Source organism: Aythya ferina (genome assembly GCF_964211825.1).
Source record: "Aythya ferina genome assembly, chromosome: 1".
Taxonomy (NCBI): Eukaryota; Metazoa; Chordata; class Aves; order Anseriformes; family Anatidae; genus Aythya; species Aythya ferina.
Window position 1 is genome coordinate 79596009 of NC_140296.1, and position 13685 is coordinate 79609693.

Here is a 13685-nt window from a genome sequence, read left to right on the forward strand (position 1 = left end):
GGTGGGGTCTCACAAAATTCAAAATAAATAAAGTAATAATATATTATCATGTATTTTATTAAATAGTAATATTAAAATAAAAATAATTATAAAAATATATTTTATACAAATATAAAAATAATATATATCATTAAATAATGAATAAATAAAAGTTAATAAGTAGTAAGTCTCCTGATTTACTTTGGGGTCTTGTCAGTCACAGCGGGAGCTCACACAACGTTCTCCAGCCTCTTGCTGCAAGTTTTGTTTCTCTGTAACTGGAAATAAAACCCAGCATTTTTACAAACAGCCCAGGGGTTTGGAGTTTGGGAAGTGCAGCAGGGTAGTGTGAGATGTGCTCTGTCTCAGGGAGCTGGCACCGCTCGGCTGTGCCTCTCTGGTCTTCTCAACCAGCTTTGAAATCAGCAGTTCTCACCCCCGGCACTGCCTTGTCCACTGCTGGCTGCCAAGAACTGATGTTATCACACCAAGCTTTGGTTGTTCATGTCTTTCCTCTATGCTCCTACAATTATGCTTGGCAGCTGCTTCTCCTCGCCAGCATTTCTGATGCGAATTTTGTCCAATTCGGTTCTATCATCACTCCTGTGCAAATATCCTATGCATGAGTGGTGGTATGAGCTGACCAAGGCTACGGTGCTGGTTGGATTCCAGCTTGCCTTAAAGCCTGGACAAAGATCGGAGGTGCCAATCCGAAGAAGGTACGAGGAAGAAATCAGGCACTTTACTCAGGGACTGAAAGAGCTGAAAGACTTTATTGTGCTGAATAAGAAAACTGTTGCTCATTGAGGTTTTCTGCCGCGTTGAGAAAGGTGAGACGGGTATTGGTACATCTGCACCTGTCATCAAGGGCTCCTCCTGGGTGGAACGCCTGGCAAGAACCTGAATTTTGTGACACCATGCTGTGAAAGAAGAGCCAGAGTACCAGGAAGCCATTGGGGTCCTAGTTCTCAGCAGAACCTGGAGCCTGGATGTGAAACAGTTGTCTTAAATGAAATCTAGGAAAACACAAAGTAGTGCCAGGAAAAGGCGAAAAGTACTTGGAGGTACTCAGCTGCAGCACCCTGGGAGGTGATCCCTGGTAAATTACAGTAGTAACCTGCTTCAAGGGCAGGCTGCCCTGAAGAATCAAGCTGTAGTACTCACTGCAACTCTAGCTGTCTGAAAAACAAAACTTTTTTTTTTTTTTAACTATCTGGAAAGTTTTTTTTCCTTTTTTTTTTTTTTTTTCCTTTTCTTTTTAGACTAGCTGTTGCTAATAAATACCGTGAACACTCTGTAGAGAAACTGTAATTCTTGGTATGCAAACTTAAGAGATGAATCGTAATCAGTGTACAACATAGCAGCCTCTCATCAAAAAAAAGAAGTAAAGTTTGACATAGCCCATAAGCCAATATTAACCATTGTGCAAATCCAAAATACTCTCAGTGACCTACAAAACCTTCCGCAGGATACACCCACTTCATCTTAGAAACCTCTTCTTATGCCATGGGACGGCTATGATTTTTTTTGGCCCTCTGCTTATCTGAACTTTGGAGTGCTTTCTCAGCAGCTGGCCATAAACTCTGGAATGTCTTTCTGGAGGAGGTCAGGAAAAGTATTACAGTGAAGCTTTCCTGCATTTGACTTTGCATGTTAACTTTGATGTTCAGACATCCATGTTCTACGTTAAACGTGTCTAGTTATGTTTAGTGTCATGTCTTCAGTCCAATTCTGTCACCCTGTACCAGCAAGTTCCTTCCCTTGTCATATTCAAACTATCCTGAAAATTTTGTCTACCTGTGAGCCTGGAAAAACCTGTAGTTGTTCCAGGAAAGGAAAGACATCCTTGCTACTGCAAAGTTGGCAAAAATACTGCTAAATTTTCTATCCACAACTGTTTCATGAGATTGGGGTACCACACGCTTTTCCCCAGCTGGGTTGCTGTGTTGTATATTCAGAAAATTGTCATTAATCTTGGGCATATTCAGAATCTGTCCTGCCCTGATCTGAGGTTGAGCTGCTATAAAGGGACCAGCAGCTGAAGAGGAATTCAGGTTTCGTTCTTTCCTAAATGCCTAAACTCGATGCATTCACTCCGTCATTAAAAGTACATACAAGGTCAGAATAAGACTGTGGAATATGTAAAGTAGGGAGTAAAGATGGTAACAGTAGACAGTAAAAAACAATGATAGCAGAGTAATTACTGCTTTCAAGCCTGGTCCTTGAATGCTCCCTAAAGCACCCTTATGAATTGAGTTAAAGGAAAGAGATGATGGAGGAGGCTTAAAGAGACTCTTGTGGCATTGTTCTGGTAGCAGATGTCACCTTGCCTCAAGGAGATCGCTTCAGTGCTCCTGAAAACACAGAACTTTTTCAACAGGTACCACGCTAAATTATCTCCCTCTCAGCCCACTCTCACGCTGAGTTTGTCACAGCCCCAGCCTGATGTACAACGTTGCATCTATTGAATATCTTGAGCACAAAATATCGGCTTGGTGGAGTGCTTTTGCTGTGTGTAATAAGTTGGTGTGTTAACTTAACACATTCGTTTATAGGAATATGTCTAAAGCATGCAGTTTATTATTTCAAAATGTTAGTAGTTGGCAAGAACAGATAATTGGTTGTCCACAAAGTAGTTCACAAAAGAACTGCACTGCTCCCCATCCTGATACTATGGTGAGGGAACAATTGTGGTCCTGGAAAATAAATGCCACAAGAAATGGTTCTCTGCTCATAGAGCAGTAAGATTTTTTGCGTTTTACTGGTATGTCTCCCTTCCAAGCACAATATCTAAGACAGGTGAATTTGCTAATAGATGTGAGAAGTTGATCAGCCGCTCTATGTCTGTCAGGTCTCACATCTGTATCTACCCTGTGCTCCTAAGGCACGTCCCAAGGTCTTGATATCTCAGTTGCCCTCTGTTCAATTCAGCTTTCACCCAGCCAAGATCCCAGGTCTGCTTACCGCTCAAATCAGGATGGTGACGAGACAGAAGAGCCAGCAGGCTTTGGAGCCATCAGTGTGCATATACCAAGGAGTGGTTTGTGATCTCCTGAGCTCACACACAGGTCATGTCTCTGTCCTCACCAGCACAAGACTAGCTCACAGTGCACAACGTTTGCTGTGGATTATCCTCTTTAAATCCTTCACCACACCAGTGGTGTTCTCCAGGGGTCAATTTTGGGGCCCATTTTCTTTAATATATTTACTGATTACTTGGATAAGGGAATTGAGTGCACCCTCAGTCCTTTTGCAGATGTCTCCAAGATAGGGGGAAGTGTCAATCTGCTGGAGGGTAGGAAGGCCCTGCAGAGGGACCTGGACAGGATGGGTTGATGGGCAGAGGCCAGTGGGATGAGGTTCAACATGGCTAAGTGTTGGGTCACAACAACCCCATGCAGCACTACAGGCTTCGGGAAGAGTGGAGAAGCTGGTGGTCAGCCTCTTCTCGCAGGTAACTGGTTATAGGACTAGAGGGAATGACCTCAAGTTGCACCAGGGGAGATTTAGGTTAGAAATTAGAAGACATTTCTTCTCAGAAAGAGCAGTCAGGCACTGGAACAAGTTGACCAGGGAAGTGGTGGCATAACCATCCCTGGGGGTATTCAAAGAAAGGTTGGACATGGTGCTTAGGGACATGGTTTAGTGGGAGACATTGGTAGTAGGGTGGTGGTTGGACCTTGCAGGTCTCTTCCAACTTTCTTGCTTCTATGATTACATTCAGGGATCATTTTGGTGAGTGCCAGGTCTAAAAGCCCTTCCCTGTGCCCAGCAGGAGCAGTCCCTGGAAGCAGATCTGGGCTGCTGGCAGTCTTCTGCCTATTCAGCAGAGCCAGTGATCCCACTTCGTGGCTCCCCACATGGGACAGAAAAAATTCCTGGGCAAACAATACAGAGTGATGACTGGGCTCTCCCTGACAGCTCATATCGGTCAGAAATGTGGGTTAGCTTTGTACTGGCAGACCTAATGGATATCTGTCCTACAGCCAGCATACAAGCGGCATCAGCTCTCTGACAAGTAATCTGACTAACGTGACAGAAATGCAGTCATGTGCCAGTATCTGATGTGGATCACATATGATACAGTAACAGGCAGATCTGGTATCAATTGTTATGAAGCCACAGTCTGTTGACTGGACTAGACTTGGCTTTACTATTTTATTTATTTTTTTTATTAGTTTTGCTACAGTTTACAGTCTATTTAATTGCAGGTCTGAATTTCCATTTCTGCAGCCTCGAGGCCATTTCTGTGCTTTAGCGTTTGCACATCATCTGTGGTAGAAGAGAAGGCCTGTCTTACACTTCTGTTTGTACATTTAAGACAGGACTTGACAAATTCGTTAAAAAATCTTGGAAATTTATTGCCAAAGAGTCGATACAAGATGAAGTGCCAGAACTCTCAGATGGTTCAAATATTAAAATGCTAGCAAAATAGGTTTTATTGAGAATTAAACAACCCTAAGGACTTAGTGGAGGAAAGAAAAAAAAAAAAAAAAAAAGTGCAGTGACAACAGCAGATGGAGCTATTGGAAACGTAAAATCTTGGTCCTGGTGGGGATGCAAAATATTCTCTGTACAAAGCTGCAGAACCTTCACCTGGTATGTTTTATATCCTACTACTAATGCTCCCACCATACATAAGCTCCAGAACGTTGTCAGTACTGTTCTTTATGTTTGTGGTACCCGTTATTGTAATGCTGGCCTCTGCTTTCTACACAGTTTGAATTAAAAGAAAAATGAGTTTCTTATTTAAAAATAAAAATAAAAAATCCAGTATTTCAATAGTTTGTATCTGGCCTTAAACTGTAAAGCAAGCATAATTCATTTTACATGTACTTTAAAATCCATCCAAACAAGTGTTTCTTTAAGTTCATAGCAGTAGTGTAGCCTTGAATATATAAAGATAAAAACAAGGCAAAGTCTCTAGAGGAAGCAGTAATTTTTATTTGACTGTTAGAGTGTGCAAAACTCTAACTGTTTGGGTTTTGTTTTTGTTTTTTACAGATGCTTTCAGGCTCACAAACTCTTTTTGAGGTTTGAAATGGAAGCCACAGGCTTCAGGCTTTCTGCAGGTTGGAAACATTGCTGTGAGTATAGTTTAATTACCGTGGAGCACAGCGAGGTGATAAGGTGATAGCCCTCCAGGGAACAGGTAGAGAGGGTAAGCAATTATTAGCTATGAAATCTTTAGGGGTGATTTGTGGATGGTTTTAAAATAGTATACATGGGAAAACACCAGAGCAGAGAGAGACCAGACGATTTTAAAGGATTTTTCGTAATATGCCTTTGTAATTGAGTTACAGGAAAATATTGCAGTTTATTATGGAGGCAGTATTGATAAGAAGTGTTACATAGTTCTTGTGAAATGTTGAGCCTTTCCTTGTGTTTTGTGACTTGTATTGTTTGTTTTATTCTCAACAGTGAAGCTAAATAACAGCTATGCAACCACGTTTGAGAATTGAAACACAAATCTGAACAGTTAGCCCATTCATAGGGAGTAAGAAAAGCTTTCCCGAGCAAGAAAGAAGAACAAAGGAGGCACATGAATGTGCTTAGACAGCCAGATCAGGGGTCAAGGGAAAGTTCTGGATAAATACTTTACCATTGAGTCACCTGACAGTGTGATGGGTTAGTCTGGTTATCTTGCATCAGTTTCGGCTGAACCTGTGAAATTAAGGTACATGCCACCAGTACAGTCCTCACCAGTTAAAAATACCACTTTGCAAAACAAGTGGGGCAGAAGACCAGAGGAAATGCTTCCTTCTTTGTTACCTTCTTGCCTCTTACTTTGTAATTATACTCAATAAGCTGACATTTTTGATACAATCGTTATGGTTTAAAATATATAGCATATACTAATGCAGACTAGAATAAAGTCGTTGATTATTCAGCCATAAATGTGCCAAAGGTAGCTTTTGATGTTTAAGATATGAAATAGTTCACACTAAGTCATGAATCCTCAATGCTGTGAACCTGGGAGGACCTTTCAAATTGAATGGTATCGTAAAGTATGATAAAAGTGAAAACCAAGAAGGGTGTTAATGGCATAGAAGTCAAAATATAGACCAAGCCCTGACAGCATCTTTTTATGTACTCATTTTGCTTTATTGGCTAAAGGAGCAGTTTCCTTTTAAGTTAATTTAAAACAGACTTTCTCCCTCCTGGAGTGAAAATTTTTTATTGAAGTTTTGAGTAACTGCTGATGTAGGAGTCTGACAGAAATTAAACAAATGGCAGTACACCATTTATAACCCCTGACTTGTTTGTTTTTTAATGTAGAGTGTAATAAATGAGAACACAGATTCACTTGTCCTGGTAACCACCTCGTACTTCCACAAAGGCTTATTCATTCCATGAGTCCCAAATTAGAAGGTGACAGCTCCTTCCATATTTTGAAGTTGAAAAACATTTATCAGTTATTTACAAAATATAAATAGAAATGGCAGCTGAAGGAGCTTCCACTACTGTTGTTTTATTTTGTTTTCTGGATTTCCTTTTCCTTTCTTTACACTACTGTAAAGCAAAGTAACGATTGATTTAAATAACATAACTCCAGGCTTACTGTTGCACTTGAAAGCAAAAAACATATTTTTTTTTTTTTTTTCTGACAAAATGTGCAGACAGGGGACGTGCTAGAGAGCCACATGATGAGTAAGGGCACCCATGTGGGGAAGAATGGCTGGAAAACAGGAAAGAAACTTAAGAGTCAGCTGGACCTGATTCCCAAAGGTTACATATGGATGTATATGCTTGCAATGTATATGAGTATGACAGGATTTATGTATGGTCTGTCAAGCTTTCCATGAATAATGCGTGCTATAAGCAGTGTCACAGTACGTGACATACGACAGCTTCTGAAGTAAATGGCAGCAATGCATTCAGGATTCACTCGAGTTTCTTCAGTGTCACCTCTGTCCTTCTGGAAGTCAAGTACAGTCTTAACAAGTAGATAAAGATTTCCTGACTCTTTCAAATGCAATGGGAATATATTGCTCATTCAGTCTTTTTCCTGCCCCCTCCCCCAAAAAAGCACATGCAGGTTTGAAAGCTAGCTAGACATAAAAAGTGATATTTTTTAGAAACTACCTGCACATTTTTTTCAGAATTAACAGTTATTATTTAAGTAGTGTCATTCCTATTATAGAGATGGATATGTAGAGGCCATAATCCAAATGTTGGATTAAAGACATCCCTCATTATATAAAAATTGAGACACACCATAACAGGAAATTTTAGCATTATTATTCTGGCTATGAAACCTGTAAATCATGTCCATATGTTTAAAAAGCAAGTCATGCTGAACGCAGTAATAAAAGGCATTTCAAACTTCAAACACTACGTTCCTCTGTTCAATAACCTTCCCTCTGAGAAGGTCATTTAGTCATAGGTTAAAAGCTAATGACATCAGTCAAAAGCCAGATCTGCCATGAATTTTACATACCCCATTTAAGTCTCCTGAATTGTTTTATTAAATCACTGTTATTAAATTCTGATGTATTGATGTGAAAGATAACAGAAAGCATTTCTATTCCCAAGTTTATTGAATATTTTGAAATGGATCGACTCCAGAATTTCTCAAATCAAATAACACTATAAATTCTTACAAGTCCTCATCAAATTCTAATTATCTGTTTTTGTTTCCGTCTCCACCCAGAGCCTCCTTTTAGTCATAGTTTTCCATGCAAAGGATTTGCAGCCTGTGCCACGGTATTAGCAACATCCGGATCTTCTTTGGGCTGTGACAATGATGATCATCATGCGGCACTGGCGTTCACAACATTATGCTTAAACTCTTGAGCTTTTCCACGTAGTGCTTGGGTGAGTGCTATAAATAGCCAGTACGTGCTCTAGCTTTGGTTATTTTCTCATCATACAGGAGAGCAGGACGGAAAAGTGCAGCACACAGCAATGCAGAGACTGGCACAGAGTCTTACAGCTGGGGATCTGCCAGGATGGAAATTTATTGTAATAGAAATAAGCTGCAAGATCCCTGTGCTGCCAACACAGTAGTGCACTGGCACAGTCCAAAAAGTACGTGACTGAAGGCTTCAGAAGATGGAAGTGCCTTTCTTAGTCCTTTATGCAGAAGCCAATGGGAGGGGAAGAATGGCCAATGCTCACACTCCGAACCATTAATGTGTAGGGTTAGAGAAAGGTATTTTCATGTTCAAAGTGTGAGTCTGGCTAATTCAGAGCCTTTGGGTACCTCTGCTTTGCCACCCAGCACTGTACCCTAGGTTAGGTGAAGTGAGAGGAGTTGCATCCATCCTACAGAGCTGCAGGGGAAGGCTGTAGTGCTGTCCTGGTGGTGCTGTGTGGTGTCTTTGGCAATGGGACACCAGCAAGAAGCATCCCCTTCCCCTGCCAGCCCTGGCACAGTGTGTGTGCTCGTCTTGGCCTCATTTTGCGTCCTGGAGCGCCAGAGGCAGCTGGCTGACAGATGAATGGGTTCGTGGAAGAGGAAGACTTGCGTGAGGTGCTGTGCTGCACCAGGAGGGAAAGAGGTGGGGTGTGATTAGGGTGCATGTATGCACACGCACACACAGACACTCATCCCCATTCTCCTATCCTGCAAATGTTTGGGTCTTAACTTTGTGTGCCAGACAATCCTATTTGATCAAAGACTCACATTTGTAAGCCTTCTGCAAATTCTGAACACATTTTCTCTCATTTTTACAAGTTTCTACCAAAAATATTTACCTAAGCATTTCACAAAGTCATCCAAAATAGTTTATCACAAAATTTTGAGGTTAAGGGTTAAAATCACTCTGTGGCTTAGGCTGAATGAAGCCTATGGATGCAGCAACATCTCTCTCCTTCCCACTGGGATCTGCAATCCCAAGTGGGACCTCCAGGCACAAGTCTGTCTTACTGTGGTCTAGGAAGGTGCGAAAACCTCAGAGCAGGGTTCGCAGCAGTGGTCAGTGATGGGACCTTTCCAGCCTCAGTATCCAAATGGCTTTTGCACTCTCCTGGGGGTTGGATGGCTTATGACCAAATCCCTCTCTGCCTCACCAAGAAAAGCTTTCAAACATGGTTTTCAGCTCCTTAGTGATTGCTTTATCTAAGAGCCTTCTGGAGTTGGAGCAGACTTATTTGTCTCTCAGGTTGGAGCAATTCTGTGTTTGTTTTTTTCTTTTTTTAAAAATTAAAATGAATTTCTACCCCTGTCAGGGTGGAAAGCTGAGGAAGCCTCTACAGATCAGCATTGACAAGGCTGAGACATAATTAATACAGGACTCCAACTGCTAAATCTCAATGTAAGACAAGCTAGGAAATGCAAAAGCTTAAACTCTTTCCACATGTCACTCAAAGTCAGACCTCTGCAAACCCAGAGGGCATCTTCTCATCCTGCCTTTTTATGTCAGTACAGCTCTACTGACTTCAGGAATTATTTATTCATGAGCCTAGCAGGTCTCCAGTCAGATCCAACTTGTGGAAAACCATTCATTTTCCAGTTGTTGCACTGTTAAATGACACTATAAATAACTGCCCATGGGCGATGTGGTTATAGTAAAGGAATATACGTTAACTTTCTTGACACTGAAGAAGAATTCAGCTGTACAAACACTTACGTATAGTTTCAGGCAAAGGTGTATTGTTACTTCATATGCCACTAGTGCCATGAGTTAAGTGTCTGGTTCAGTGTGAGGTGCCTGGGCTTGCAGAGCACCGTGCCTCTGCAGCTCCTTTGCTTTCTGAGGAATGTGCTAATGGTGTAGACGACATTAATTCTACCACAAGGTTGGGAGACCCCTGACTACAGGTGAGGTGAAAAGTGATGGGAAGGTTCGTTTCTTTTAAGGACCTTCACATAGCTCAGAGACTTCACCCACCATGAATATAAGTCTGAATTTAGAGCCTCTCAGAAAAGTGAGGGAAGTATAAGGGTGTGCTGCTTTTACTGCCCGTCTGGCTCACCTTATTTTGCACTGGGGTCCTGTTCTGGTCCTTGTTCATGTGGCAGGCCAGTTGCATATGCCTGTGCTGTGCAGGAAACCCCGCGGCAGGGGAGCCCAGTGTAGATGAGGAGGCAACTTAAAGGATTCTTATAGGATTGAGTTCTGATTTTATTTTAAAGAAATCTACTTTTCCCTATAAAAATACGATAAAAATAAATAAAATAACCCTCTGAGATGCACATCAAAAAGCTATTTTCTATTCCACACATTGTGTCGACCTTTCCATCTCCATTGCAGTTGTTTCATTTCCTCTGTTCCCTCCACTCACAATGCAGTATAGAATTGGAGAGTTCAGCAAAGCGGAAAAAATGATTCAGTCATCAAGACCATCATTTCCAGTTCAAGATTGCTGCTTACAATATTTTCTCTAGAATGACTCAGACCAGACTTCAGTGGCTCAGAAAATAATGTTGTCCTTGTACTTGATTTGGTTAAAACACTGTTATTCAGGCCTCACACTGGTGAAAACAATTTCAGTGCAAAGGACATATTTTCATGGCATGGTAAGTTAAAAGCAAAATTATCGTTTCCCTTAGAAAATCACTGAACAGTTAGTACTAGTGTGGCTGTTATCCCCTTAAGGAGATTAGCACACAGGAACAAATAAATAAATCACACATGGCTGTCAAGCAGACGTGGGAAAAATTATTCTTCCATACTGAAATTATTGGACCAAGTGACCTTGTTTCGACCTGGGGTTGGGCAGGAGCCAGTCCCAGTGGGACAAACATAAGGCTGTGCTTGAGGTGGCTTTGGGTTTTTGCTTATTTTCTTTTTGTTTGGCAGAGTTTTAGCATAACAGGGAAAAAATCAAAACCACTTGAATAACTGATGTATTTATTTTCTTATATACACTTAAATATGGCACATCTGACAGTAGTTGTACAATAAACTCAAAATGATAATCAAAGCTGGACAGTAGATCAAATAACTCAGTGCTGACCCTATTAGAAGCCAAATCCTGTACACTGAATTTCTGAAGAAAATTTCACCCTAGAGTTGCGTTAGCTAAGGATTCAGAGGCTAAGATTATCTAGTCTCAATTTTTGAAAGACTGGCTGGTGACTGCGACTGTATTACCAATACCAGCTTCATCTTCCATAGCATAACATTGAACTGGCTCTTTCTGCTCTTTCTTCCACACAGACAGAAATTCATCAGTTGTTTTTACCTCTTACAGAACAATTATCAGTGTCCCAGAGGACTGACCTGCAGTTAGTGATAAATAAATAAATGCAGACTGGATTCATTCTTCTGCTGTTAATGTGGAAGATGTTTGTGTTTACTACTGTTCGAAAGTCAGTGACAGCTACGTTGCGAAGCAGTGGATTTTTGCAGAATTGAGGAAATTCAGTCAGGGATTTTCTTTGCTTTGAGACCCATGAGAACCTCTCTTCTCCTTCGGACAACGACAATGCCTGGCGCACGTTGGTTTTGCAGTGGGGCATGTTCTGGGTTGGGATGGACATTTGTCCTCACAGCTGTTTAATGAAGGAGAAGAAAGCAAAAAAGAGAGGAGCATTTTAATATGATAATTCTTTGTCACTTTTCCCAACTTTTTCATCATCGGACATGTAGGAGATGTTTGAGAAAGTGCGGACACCCTACAATAGAGGGAGAAAAGACTTTGCTGCCTGGCAGTTCTTGTCTGCAGCAATGTCTTCTTGCTGTCCATTCATCCACAGTCAGCCTAAGTAACTCTTTCATTTCTTGCAAGCAGTGAGATCCTGGATAGTGCCGCCCTCAAATTTTATGAAGTACCTTAGCTTACTTGATGCTTCAGCTTTGGTCCTCCAAGACTACCGGGTATAAAAGGCTGGCAAAGTCCTGTGTCCATATCACAGTCATTTCTAGGAGCTACACTCATGAAAACAAATGATTGCATTGATACCTTCTCACACCTGCAACACATAAATGACCAAGTCTCTGATGCTCACTTTCAGCTCTGCTGATTCTTTTAGCTATTTGTATATTTGTTGCCATCTATTTTATGCTTGTCCATATTTTCAAAACTGAGTCTAAAGATGCAAATGTTACTTTTTCCACAGATTCCTCTCTATGAATGAACCTAAGAGGTCTATGAGAATGGGCCCTATAGGTGAGCATGCAGTGAACTGCAGTTCTGATAAGGTACCCAGGGAAACTGGATTCTGACTGTCCATACAGGCTTTCAGACTGAGTTCTTGCATGCTCTTGGTTCTCTACGTGTGACCAGGGTTCTCTGAGAAGGAAATTTTTAAAAATAAGGTAAAGAAAAAAAAAAAAAGGGAGTATTTTAAAAGCATATTTTCCATTTAAGTTTTGCCAAAAGAAACCTCAAAACTAGTTACACAAAAAGATTTGGAAAATGCATGGAGTGCAATAGCCCCAAAACAATTTTCCCAGTTCTTACAGGAATCAGACCTGATTGCATGGCTTTCCACGTGTACAAAATTTCATTAGCTCTAGCAAATCATTTGCTCTGAGGACAAATTTAATAGGGAATGAGCTGCATGGTGTGGATGTTAATTTAGGGTACCTTTGTCCCTAGAAGTTCATGAGAAAGCATTTGGCTGTCACAGAGAACACAGGCTGGGTTCTGACTCACTGGAAGTGCAAGATTCAGTGTCTCACAGTAAATCCCCTTTGTAACACAGTAATTTCAAGTGTAGCATAGTTTTAGAATTCATTCCCCTAAGAAGAGGGAAAAAATAATAAACCTAGGTAGCTGAATAACATCCTTGTCCAGATTTCTCAAAACATGTCAATTAAATAAACCTTAGACTCTTCTATGATGTGAGTATTGTAAAGACTATATTATTATTATTATTATTATCTTCATAATTGCAGCAAGGTATTTCATCCTGGGTGGCACTCCTGGCTAATTCAGCACTTGCACCTCCAGCATCTATGCAAGCTAATTCAGTATAGGCACTGAATGACAAGGAGCACTTACCTGCAGGTTTCAGCATGAAATATCTTGTGTTTCTGAGCACAGCTTTCCTGGCTCTCCCTACACAAATAGCAGCTGCAGTTCTCTTTACTTTGAAAGAAGTCTGTGGGACACTTCTGTCTACAGATGCATTCACAATTTTCTTCATCAAATTCCATATGTTGTCCACACATAGCCAGTTCAGCAAGAGGAGGGAGTCCTGCAATAGTTCAAAAAACATTTAGTGTTAGGCTTTTCAGAGCTAAATCCTGCTCTGGAAGACACTGGCTCTTTCATTGCAATCAGTAGGACTCAGTTGTGTACTCTTCGATTTATTTTAGTCTTTATAATTTCTGCTGCAATTTACAGGGCAGAAAAGGTCTTCTCAAGTTTTTCAAGGGAGGAGTGAGCCAATTGTTTCGCTAACTCTGATACTGTTATTTCTTGTGGGTTGAACCCTGCATAAAAGTACTTTATTTTGGGGCTGTATATCAGAAGTGCCAAATGTTAGGTTTTGGAACAAACCTTTACTGCACTGCAGGTTTTAAAAAGAAAAATCTTAGAAAGGATTTAGTGAATGCCCATACCAAAGTTGCATATCCACACAAATTAGAACCTTCACTGCTCAATGTATCTTACTATCCATACACTCTGGAAATTTTTGCAAAAATAATATTATGTCTAGCATGATGCAAGCCATTCTAGCACTTCAATAAGCAACATATGTACACTTGTCAGTTAAAGACAGGAGAAAATACTTTGTTTCAGAAACAAAACCCCAGCCAAGGGAACACTCCAATACCTCATCTATCTTCCCTCAAAATATACATCTG

The 13685-nt window shown here is 40.8% G+C and overlaps 1 protein-coding gene across 1 annotated transcript in view; it reads right to left on the reverse strand.

Moving 5' to 3' along the window:
* Positions 1-10761: 10761 nt before the first annotated feature.
* The window catches only part of VEGFD (vascular endothelial growth factor D), a 30564-nt gene continuing 27640 nt past the window's right edge, over positions 10762-13685 (reverse strand). Inside the window, exons 6-7 of the mRNA XM_084510597.1 lie at positions 12877-13072; positions 10762-11422 (exon numbers count right to left, since the gene is read on the reverse strand). Of these exons, the coding sequence (XP_084366723.1) occupies positions 11296-11422; positions 12877-13072 (323 nt within the window). The 3' untranslated portion in view covers positions 10762-11295. The remainder of the gene's footprint in view (positions 11423-12876; positions 13073-13685) is intronic.